Raw genomic sequence first — 12,345 nt, forward strand, 5'->3', positions numbered from 1 at the left:
GGGAAACCAATTTTTCAATAAATTGTCAACAAGGCATTCAATGAAGCATTCAGACATGCATTATTTATCTGAAAAAAATCAACACACACAATGCTAAAAAGTATTTTTTGTTTCCAGCACTCTTCAGACTGAAAAGTTTCCATTTCATACTTAGGTGAAACTTCTCTAAGCATATTCAACATTTTATTATAGTAAAATGTGACTAATACAGTATACATATGTTTTGGCTCTACCTCGCAGAAAGCAGCTGCTTTGTCTCTTAGCTAAACCATTAAACAAAATGGATAACACATGCCTTGTTATAGACCTCTGGTCTGCACAATTAGTATCTGATTAACAGAAAAAGCCTTAGCAGTTTTAAAGAGTATATCGCCACAAAGCATAAGGCTCCCATTTTAACAAGTAATAGCAAAAGTAGGACGAGCTAGACAGGCTTAACATTTACAAAGCTACTCAAAGTACAACCCCTCTGCTCCAGGATATTACCTCTTACCCTAGGACAAAGCATTCTGTACCCCATGGAAAGCACTTTTCAGACTGTCAGATTTTGAAAGAGTACTCATTTCAACAACGTGGATGTAATTCGTAAATTTACTCTTTCATGAATCCACTTTAGATTAACCTATAGATAAGGATATCTGGATTTATGACAAACACAGAAGAACTCTGAATCTGCTAAAATAGTAAGTGAACTTTTTTCCTAAAATTAACCTAAAGTTTAAACAATTACAGTGAACAGGAAAAACATGCTGTCTAAAGATTTATTTTTAGAAGTATTGCATGTGTATTTAAAATGTTTTAAAGATTACATTTGCAGCCTCCTCCCCCTGCCTGAAAAGTATGCAACCTGTAAAATATTCAGGGGGTACCTTCTCCTGTTTACTTTCAAAAGCAAAGACTGAGAGATTATTGTTGTTATAAAGCATTTAGGTTTGAAAAATTATTATTTTGACAACTGAGAAAAATGCATTTGAAGCTCTCTCATTTTAATTAGTTCAGCTACATAGATGCTGAATGTTTCATGAAATGCGTCACAAAATCCTCTTGCTATTAACAAAAAGAACACACTGGGAAACAAGCAAATGCAATTAGGACAGTATTTTCCCCATTAGCTGGAAAATGCTCTTTGTTATTTCCCAGTTTCTTTTCATGCTAAGAACAGTTTTTATACTGCCAGAGTCTAATTGAAGGATATCAAGAGTTAAAAGTTCCATGTTCCTTATGCGTTAGAAACCCCTGCCAACTAGTCCTCTAGGTTTTAAATATTGTTTTGACAGATTGCATTTTCATTTCCAGTCACAAAGAAAGTATTCTGCATAGCCAACGCATGAGCAGATCTTCACCAGCTCAGTGAAAGCCAGATATGTTGTTCTGTGCAAGAATGAAGACTTTGCAGACTGCTTTTTTTTTGTTTGTGTTTGTACCTTTGGTAAATGCAGCACCACCAATACAGCAAGAACCATTCCCGTTTTATGAATATGATACAGATGTTACCATGGGAAGCCTGAGCCAACAAGATTATGAAATTCAATCCAAGGATATAAGAAAGGTATTTCATTTATATTACGAATTTAATGGTTTTAACTGCTAAGCATTATATGAATAAGGTGTTACATGCATGTATGCAAGTTTTATGGAAAAGTCTTACAATAATAGCAAAACACAATGATTTCAGACATCAGGAAAGCAACTCAAATCAAAACCACAAAAATACTACCCTTGCTATAGTTTGAGAAACTCACAAAAGACAGGCTTTCACAAGTAAGACCAAAGTACCATTTTTAACTCTGCTGTAATTACATGCCTACTGTTGTACAAGTTAAGAATGGGATATACTAGTATACTAGCTCTACAACTTCAGTAACGTTGTATTAAGACATGAAGTTTGTTCAAAAACAAGGAGGCTGATTTTATTTATGAATTCTTTTTTAATATCAAAGTAATACTTGAAACAGTACTTTTTATTGGATGTAAACCTGGCAGCATGAACCACAGTTTCTCTGTTGACTTATCAAACTATCAAGTTTTTTGCCTTGTTTTTTCAGAGGTGGGTTGTTTCAGGTTTGGGGTTATTTTGCACCTCAACAGTTTAGCAGTCCTGAACTACTGTGGAACATACAGTCTTTCAGCAGTCACCTATATTTTAACACTTTGAGAGTCTTAAAGGTACTGATAAAGGTTATACCTCATGGCACTCACTAGCACCCCCAAATGGTCCATTACGAAGCTTTTTTTGCTGTGTGCTCCACATACATGCCCATTAATTTAAACACTTCAGCAGAAGACACAAAACCAGAGGAGAGTAAAATCAAGTACAACAGCCTCAGCTGGCAGGGATGGTTAAAAATGTCATACCTCTGTTCAGACTGCTTCTGACAGGACCCAAATGATACACACCCAGAGAATGAGATACAACATTGATCAGGAATTAAAACTAACAATGATTACCCCAAGACTAGTGACAAGGAAAATGCCACATATCTGAACAAAGTGGTAACAGCCAAGTAATAAATTCAAGGAAATTTTCATTAATATTAACTGTACTTGTTACAATAACTTAGTCTGGTAAATAAGAAAAAGGGTAAACAGCAAAAGATAATTAGTATAAGTTAAAAACTGTAGCACATGTATAGAAAAATCTCTTCAGTATATTTATTAAATATTTTTCCCAATTCTATTTAAATTATTGCTTGCCACTGCTAGACTAAAAAAAAGCAGCTACATATTTACATTAAAAAATGCCTAAGGTATTTTAAATGTGGTATCTGCCATAGTGATGAAGTAACATGTTTTCAAAAACCCCTAAGAGACCATTTAAAAGACTAGTAACTAGCAGGGGGCTATCCACTCTCAACTGAGTACATTTTTTAAGAAATACTAAAACCATTAACACTAGTTAGGCACAGCATCAGATGACCCTCATTACTAAACCCATTCTAATAAGAATACGTTACTGTTTCAGTAAAAAGAACAATAATGAGTATACCTACAAGGAAATGGTGCCAACAGATGTGCCACAGACTAATCAAAGTCAGTACTGGCAGTGCTATAAACTAGAGGTCTCCTGAAGGCCAACAGTCCTGCTTAGGGTAATTCTAGGAATGCAGTGGATTATTTCCATCAGGTCAGGTCTCCAATGACATGGTTTCATTGCAAAATAATAAATTAGTTCCTTATGTGCAATAAAGACATCTATACAAGATACAGTATTCCTACTTTAAATCATGGAATGCACAATCAAGTCTTTATTCATTTATTGCACAAAATCTAGTTCCTAGAATATTTCAAGTGTTAACTATAAGTGAAATACATGCCAACAATTTCCTCAGACATGCCCTGTCAGAAATCTATCCTGCATGATGAGTTTAACTCAATACTGTATGTTTGAACACACAGTTAGAAAAAAGATTGTTTGTGAAAACATCAGAAGAAATCTGTTTGTTAGCAATCAACAAAATAACACAACCTTTTGACTACTACTAAGGAAAAGGTCAGCCAACCAAACCGTATTACAGTGATTATTATTTGAAACCACAGCCACCCCTGTCTTGAATAAAATATTAGAAGTTTAAAACACAAAATCTTAATTTCCACTATAGAACCATACAATTAGACACCATCTCAATATCTGGACTAATATATTCCTCTGAATATCGACCATCAGCTTTATAGTCTTTGTGTGTCATAAAGATGAATCTTTGCAGAAGCTTTAAGATTGTCATTTAGATGTAAAACGTTATTGTGATTTTGTATGGGTAATTCATGTCTGTGGAATGAAGTGCAAGTGGCAGGTGGAATTTAAGCATGTAAGCAGGCCAATATTCCATCAGTGCCTTTCCTACATATGCAAGTAATAAATTTGCTGTGATTATAATCCAAACAGTCTTCTGCACTGATATTCCACGGCTTGGAATTTTTATAGCTGACCAGGAAATACTTCTGATAAATTAGTTATTTATACTTGTCCTGGGTTCAGCTGTAACAGTTATTTTTCTCCTTGGTAGCTGGTGCAGAGCTCTGTTTTCAACTTTTGCCTGAGAATAATGCTGATAACATACCGATGTTTTAGTTGTTGCTAAGTAATGTTTACTCTGATCAAGGACTTTCTCAATCTCATGCTCTGCCAGTGAGGAGAGACACAGGAAGCCGGGAGGGAGCAGACACAGGACACCTGACCCAAACTAGCCAAAGGAGTATTCCATGCCACAGCACTTCATGCCCAGTATACAAACTGGGGGAGTTACCCAGAATACCCAGATCACTGCTTGGCTTGGGCTGGGTATCGGGTCAGTGGGTGGTGAGCAATTGCATTGTGCATCACTTTTGTTTATTGTTTTCTTTTCCTTTTCCCCTTTTAGTTTATATTTTCTCCCTTATTTCCCTTATCATTATTATTACTGTTGGTGGTAGTACTAGTAGTTTTGGATGGTACCTTAGTTACTGGACTGTTCTTATCTCAGCCCATGGGATTTACATACTTTTGATACTCCTCCCTATCCCTCCGGGAGCAGGGGGAAAAAAAACGAGGAGTGAGTGGCTGCGTGGTTATGAGTTACCAGCTGGGCTTAAACCACCACAGTACCTTTTCTTTTTTTTTTTTTTTTTTTTTTTGGGTCCGGGTGGAAGGGGGGGAGTCAGGACACCAGTACCTTTTCTTTTTTTTTTTTTCTTTTTTTTTGGGTCAGGGTGGAAGGGGGGCAGTAAGGACAGGAACACAATCTCTTGTTTAATTTTTGTTGACTGCAGAAATTAGTTGTACACTGTATGCTGCAAAGAACTCATATGCACACTACTTCACAGATCACACCTCAAGTAGGATACTGTACTAGAAATCTACACCTGGTACAGATTATGCTATGCTTTTCATAGAACCATATTAAAAATGTCCCTTATGAGCCTAGCAAACTGTAACAATAGAAGTGCATTTGTTCCATTATAAGTCCAGGTACACAGAAGTCTCTGCTGGCACAGACACCTCACTTGAGAACCATATCTTCACATACTTATCAACACAGCTATGCAACTGAACATTTCTGCAGAAACCTCTAAGATTTGCTGCTTGATTGAGCTTAACTGTTCAGCTCACACCCTCAGCTCCTCTACTCTCAACACTGCAAATGCTTTACTCTACACAGACATTTCACACTGCAACTCCTAAACTATTGCCAGCATTCTAACTTGAGTATAAAAGTCTTACAAGAGCAAACCAATATATCCCAAACCGGGGGGGGGGGGGGGGGAAGAAAAAAAAAAGAAAAGCCATAGCCTGGATAAACAGATACAGGAAAGAGCCAAGGGATGGATGATTCACAGGCTAAAAAGGGGTCAAAACGACAGAGGCTGGCCAAGATGCTTGTTTCTCAGGCTTCATGTCAAGTTTGAGGGTTTTATTCTGCAGAATACAAAAAATTCCCACAGTGAAGTATATGTAAGCAGCCAAATACTAAATAAAACATAGTATCAAAAGTAACTTGACAGCATTACTTTCACATGGCTTTTGTAAATGAACTCTGTGTGCTACATAGAATCATAGAATGTTTTGGGCTGGAAAAGACCTTACAATCATCCAGTACCAACCCATCTGCCAGGGGCTGGGATGCCTCACACTAGCCCATGTTGCCCAAGGCTCTGTCCAATCTGGACTTGAACACTGTCAGGGATGAAGCATGCTTGAATGAAGGGGGCAGGGTGTGTGTGGGAAATGGAGAGGGGGAGAATTTAAAAAAGAAAAAGAAAAACCAATCAGGTCACTAGTGAGTACTCAGAGTCTGTAAGAAGCTCTCTTCAGCAGGGGACCATACCCCTGTCATGGCCTGATCCTTACACACATTAAAAGAAAAATATCTTCCACACCCCATAACATGCTTTTCTCCATGTGTTTTCAATAGCCACGCAGACCAGAAGCATACTGTTTTACTCTGTCCTACAAACATTCCCCATCAGAAAAAACAAGCGACGCTACTAGCTAAGAACTGCCACAGTCAACCTAAAAAGCCCTCTTAACTTTAATACATGCAAATCATAGTATCACACACTGGGTGCATACTGTAATTCTAGAAATAGTATGTAATTCTTCAAAATTCTATGGTATTCACTGAAAACATGACTACCATTTCCTGCATCACAAAGGACCCTTTCTGACAGCAGCCCAAGTCTTAAAACAGACTTAAGTGCAGTTAATGGAAATCAATTGCTAAATTTCAGCCAGTACCTGCAAGGAACATGTTTATAAACTAAATTGTCCTGTAGTTTTAAAGGTGTAATAACTATCTCAACAGAGAATTCAGAGTAACTTTAAATGCAAGAAAATGGTATTTTACTGAGATTATTTGGGTAAAACAACAACAAAAAATGTAACATATACACAAGAATCCTATCAGATTTTGCATGTTGTGCACAATCTTCTAACTTCACAACTCTAGATTTTTGTAAGCACCCATGGCTTATATATTCCTTCCCCACAATGTGGTCTATATTTTCTATTTTTATTTTGTGTCTGCTGTTCTTTCCTACAGAACTTTCATTTTCTGAAGAACACTAGCAGCACCACCTTCCCTTGTTGCCGTTCAGAGCGAACAGCTCATGTATAGAAGGGATAATATATCACATTAGTCATCCACCATATAAGTGTAATTTAAAAATTAAATGTCGTAAGGTGGTGTGTCATGGGAAGCTCATTTTTAAAACACATGCTATTTCAGATCCTAGTTTTTTGTTTGCTGTTTGTTTTTTAAAATAACATTTGCTCTCACACAAAGGATGGAACAAATATTTCTCTTGACACTTTTCTAAGACTGCAAGGAGATGACAGCGAAACCAATGTACAACCAACAAAGGATACAAGTAAGTTAATATGAATACTGTAACATTTAAGCTCTCCAAAAGAACATATTTTAATATGAATATAATATATAAAGGATGACATGGAATATAGAATTAATCTTTTAATTTATGAATGTCTTTCATATTTCCTGTGGAAGGTGATCTTATTTCTGATGGAGCAGGCTGAAAAAACGTAAACGATCCTCAAGTAAACTCTGAATACACAAAGCACAGGTTATAAGAATCTCTACAGACTTAGCCCATCATATTTGCTGTAGAGATGTACCCAAGTTCAATAAGCTAGGCAAGACAAGAAAAAAATACACATTCCCATAAATTCCACAGCTTAACCAAGTCACAACGAAATACAACGTGCTTACATTCCTTAAATAGATTTTTTCAAAGAACTAGCTATTCTCTCCACAGTTTACATCTGATACTCAGGCAGGTCAATGGTCAAAATACATTCTCACTAGCTTAGGTCTCCTACAGGCTCTAAGGTATATTCTCCAGATTTCCCCTAACAAGCCACAACGAACATGAAATGAACAAAGTTTTTGTCTGCCAAATAGAGCACCGAGACACATATTCTGGTGTGTCTGCGATCTAAATTTCCAAAACCAACTGACGATTCAGCAAGACCACCAGAGTGTCAATCTCCACCAAAAGCAGTTTTAATCAAGGTTAGTTATTGCCAAATAGCATCTGTCAAAAAGCCCTTGTCAAAAGCAGAACAAACCTGTAAGAAGAACAAAGCTTCTAATCACAGACAAGCTTAAAGGCTATTGCCTTTGAAAGAGTGACAACATTGTTCCACAATCGTTTTTCATGTTCTACAGTCCACCATGCCAAACAAGACACTAAATCAAAAAAGGCAAATGGGGCAGAACTCTGAAGTCTAACAAATGGTAATAGTCACAAAACTAAAGCTCAACATCTCAATTCTTCTCTGCAGTACCTCTGTAAGAAAAAATACTACACGTACCGGGTTGGCTTCCCAGCACTGACTGGCTTTTTCTGTAACTCTTCACTGGTGGAGGTAGATCCTATTTTGCTAGTAGTGATAACAAACTACCCAGCATTATGACACTACTTTCTGTACTAGAGAGAGTACTGTACTTCCATTTGGAAGCTAACCAAAACTCTCTCTATAGGGAAAACACAGGAGATCAGATAACAGTGGTGACAAAACAGGATTCAAATCCATATTCATTATAAGTGTTTGAATATTGCTGTCATACTTGATTTTAAAAGCAAAGCAGAAATGACTAATGCTCTACTAATGTCTATGAGGAACACAACAAGTCAAAATGGGCTTAAACAGTATTTTAAAAGATACAGAGTTTCAATAATTAAAATAACAGCTATAAAAACAGTTTTTAAAACTCAGTAAAAAATTGGAATAGATCACCTACAGTAATTTTATAATCATCATTGCTGGAGTTTTATAAAAAGAATTAGACAAAACAGTAGCTAGGAGTACCACAGAATACAGGTGACCCTGACAGAAACGTCTCAGTGCAATTACAAGATCAAATGTGAGCACTGCTACTTTCCCCTGCATTGATTCCTCAAAAGAATGGTTCTATAGCTGGAATCTTAAAAAATACTAGGGAAAGTTCTATTTTTAATATTAAAGCTTAAAGCTTTAGTTAGTTAAATAACTTTTAACTGTCTACTCACAATAATCTGGTTTCAGATTTACCTACTTGTCTGCTCTGTGTGTGTCTAAGTGGATCAGTGTACTGTGAGGAAATAGACATTGAAGCTGTACCCCCACTGCCAAAGGAGACAGCGTATCTTTATGCACGATTTAACAAAATAAAAAGGATAGCCGTCTCAGATTTTGCTGACATTAGTAAGTAATGTTCCAGTTTTAATTTCTGTTTATTTGAAGTTGTCGTCCCTTAATACTATGCCAAGTTAACAAAATAAGATGTACTTTATACCTTAGTAGATTTCATTATGTGTATTACTTATTTTATTCAACACTTGTATTAGAACAGGAACTGTGAAGGCTATGCAGAAACCCATACTGGCCCATGTATACATCTTAATATTCCCACATAATCCCATGCAAGAGAAAGAGCAGATTGCTAAAAATGAAACTGAACTCTGCATCTCTGCCAGTCTTAAATGACTAGGTACTATTTTTCCTTCAAATGCTCTGGGGACATTTCTCCCAGCTATCTCGCAGTACAACACAACAAACTATGAATAACCGCAATAATACTGTTAATAAAAAAAATAAAAAAGGAAGGATCCAGAGTATTTTCCTTTTTTATTATTTTTTTAAGACCATGAGGAAATCCAAAGGTGGGTTTCATCCATATTTTGACAGTATTTACACTTGTAGATCACAATTAGGATGACTCAATCAACAGTGTAACACTGAATGTATACAACCATACACGTTTCACATGCCATGTAGTTATACAAATTCAATATTTAGATTTTTGTTTCTTTTGTGTAAAGCTACCTTGAGAAGAATTGATTTTAGTGGAAACAGGATAGAAGAAATAGAAGATGGAGCCTTTTCAAAGCTTCTGTTACTAGAAGAACTTTCTCTTGCTGAAAATCGACTTCTAAAACTTCCTGTTCTACCTCCCAAACTAACAACATTTAATGCAAACCAAAACAGAATCAAGAGCAGAGGAATCAAAGCAAATGCTTTCAAGGTAAGTAAGAGACAATAATTTAGGTAACCAAAGCAAAGAAAATTAGTAACCAGACTATGCAGTATAGCACCAAATGAAATTTTCTGTATTTTTGTAACATAAGAAAAAAACTACAATGAAGAAGCTTTCCAGTTTTTATTGTTTTTAAGGCACTCTGGAATAGTCCTTTGTGCACACACACTCTCATGTCCTTCATATACAAAAATTTTCTATTAAATACATTTCTTTCTCTCATACATGCAAAGAAAAACTCAATTCAAAAATTGATGGCTCAAACACCATAGCAAATAAGCTGACAGTGAAATTTCAAAATTTCCAGAACACAGAAGGCCTGCTCTATGAGTTTCTTGATACAATAGAATTCAGCGTTTACAGCAAAAGAGGTTTCATGTTAGACCACTTCACAGGCTAGGTAATCTGAAAAATTACTGATGTCTTGTAAGAGGCAAGTTACTTAACCTCAAATAAGTAATATTAGCATCAATAATCTCTCTTTCTTCCTATTAGAAGCTGACAAACTTGGCCTACCTCTACTTAGGACATAACGCACTGGAATCTGTTCCCCTTAACTTGCCGGAAAGTCTGCGTATTCTTCACCTTCAGGTATTTTTAAAGTATTTCTTTAACATGCTATTAAAAAAAGCCTCATTAGTTACATACGTCAAGCCAAACCCGCTGCCTTTTAAAAAGGGTTCACTCTGCAGTTGTGCTACAGCTAACACTCCTCCAAAAAAAACACTTTACCTCTCATCTGTATTGCCACAATCATACAAAAGTTCGCAAGTTTTTTTAGCTAATTACCATGCAAGAATTTCTCCTTCATTTCTGTACATCAACGATAGGAAATTGCAAAAATAAGCAACGATCTTTTATCAGTAACACATTTCAAACATCAATAACAACCTCAAATTGCTTATCAGCTCATTGATTGAAGAAATTCAATGCCTACATGTCTAAAGTATCCACAAATCAATTCCAATGACAATAAAATCAGAGGGTAAGAGAGAGAAAATTAAGGTTTGAAAATTCTTCAACATCTATGGGGGGTGTATGAAAATGTGTGTTTGTTTATAAAAACTTGGTTGTTTTGTGGTTTTTTTTTGCAGTACAACAATATTACCACTATCACCGATGACACGTTCTGCAAATCTAATAACACACGTTACATCCGCACACGTATGGATGAGATAAGGATGGAAGGCAATCCAATCCTCTTGGCAAAGCATGTTAATGCATTTTCCTGCTTGAGAACACTGCCTGTAGGAACATACTACTAGCCACTACTTACATGACTGTACATGTCAAAACTTAAACATGGTAACAAAAGATCATTCTTTTTCCTCTCTTTACATGCTTATACCCTCTTCCTTACTAATGCCATTTTCCCAAAACCTTTTACTATCTTGAAATGTGGTTCTCCTCTTACAGAACTATTTCAAAAATCACTTTATTTTGTAGTTACAATGTCACCCATGCTTTCAGAATCTCTTCTATTAAAAATACATACATGCACACACATATCTTCTCAACTTTCATTTCACCACATATTCTTTATGTGTAGGTAGAATTCACACAAGTAATTGGTTGGTCACATTCTCTACCAGTACTCGGAACAATTACTAGCTTTCATTTGATTTTCAGATGAATGCAAAACACTCTGAGCAAGCTACAGAGGAAATCACAACTTAATTCCAATCCCACATTTTTTAATTTGAAATGAAACTTTTCAGTTGACCTTCAAAAGTGTATTGGATCAAGTTGCAGACTAAAGAAAGTTATGTTTAGAAATAGAACTTCTCAAAGCTTAACATCATTTAAACTTCCTTAAAAACTTGGTTTGTGGAAAATTAAAGTAATTCCTATTTAGGCTTAGTGTACCAAGCAACATAGCAAGTGGAACTTCTCAAAGATGGGTTAAATGCCTTCTATTTTGCTTTCAAAACAACCTGAGAGTGTGTATATACACATTATATTTTTACACAAGGTATTTTTAATTGAAATATATAATTTTTGCTCATCTGTACTCACAAAAGTTATTTTTGGAACACTAGCTTCTCATTTTAATACAATGGTCAAAGCACAGCATAGTATGACTCCAAGTATCTTTCTTATTAACAGATGATGCAGACCAAGCTTTGTTCTCCTGCTTTTCCTTGACAAGAAAATGTGACAATAAACAGCAAAGCTGAATTCATGTTCAATACTACTTGTATATAAGGAAAATCTCAGATAGACATCAGTGCAAAGAAGAAACAGAACTACCCTTGTATAACTATATGTTTGCTCGTTAGGGGGGAAAAAAAGAAAAAACAAATCAGATCTTTAAATTCAAAAGTTGTTTCTATTGTTAATCTAAAAATAACGTTAACTTAAAGTATCATTTCACTCTAAACCACACAATGTATTAAAAACGTAAACCAATGTGTGCAGGCCTCAACTGCCAGTTCACCTAAAACAGGACATACTTGATAGAGGATACAATGTTTCTAATTACACAACTACACATTTCTGGCATTCATTTTCAGCTTCTCCCCTCAAATACCTACCACACATGTAAACTCTCCAGATAAACAAAAGACAAAAATGTGCTACTTATTACCACATCAACTTTGTACTAATTTTGAAGCTAATATAGATTCCTAATTTGTAGAAATAGTTAAGCATCAAATGCATGATGATATACAGCTACATCTAGAATAATGATTTCACAAGATATTTTTTACTAGTTACGTTTATCTTGCTTAGCTAGCCCATGATTTGTTAGTGCTTGTGCTGTGGGGAATTAAGTGTACACTGAACTGAATACTGAACATACTGATACTCTGCCACTACAAGTGTTGAGACC

General features: G+C 35.7%; 1 protein-coding gene across 1 annotated transcript; it reads left to right on the forward strand.

Annotated features, from left to right (window-relative positions):
• The first annotated feature begins 1,296 nt into the window (after positions 1–1,296).
• On the forward strand, positions 1,297–10,777 carry OGN (osteoglycin). The gene is made up of 6 exons (XM_010022195.1): positions 1,297–1,549; positions 6,759–6,843; positions 8,522–8,680; positions 9,298–9,500; positions 10,008–10,103; positions 10,607–10,777. Exons 1-6 carry the CDS (start codon positions 1,364–1,366, stop codon positions 10,775–10,777), a joined length of 900 nt encoding a protein of 299 aa, XP_010020497.1. The 5' UTR covers positions 1,297–1,363.
• Positions 10,778–12,345: the final 1,568 nt, after the last annotated feature.

Source organism: Nestor notabilis, unplaced genomic scaffold (assembly GCF_000696875.1).
Source record: "Nestor notabilis isolate BGI_N333 unplaced genomic scaffold, ASM69687v1 scaffold3939, whole genome shotgun sequence".
Lineage (NCBI taxonomy): Eukaryota > Metazoa > Chordata > Aves > Psittaciformes > Psittacidae > Nestor > Nestor notabilis.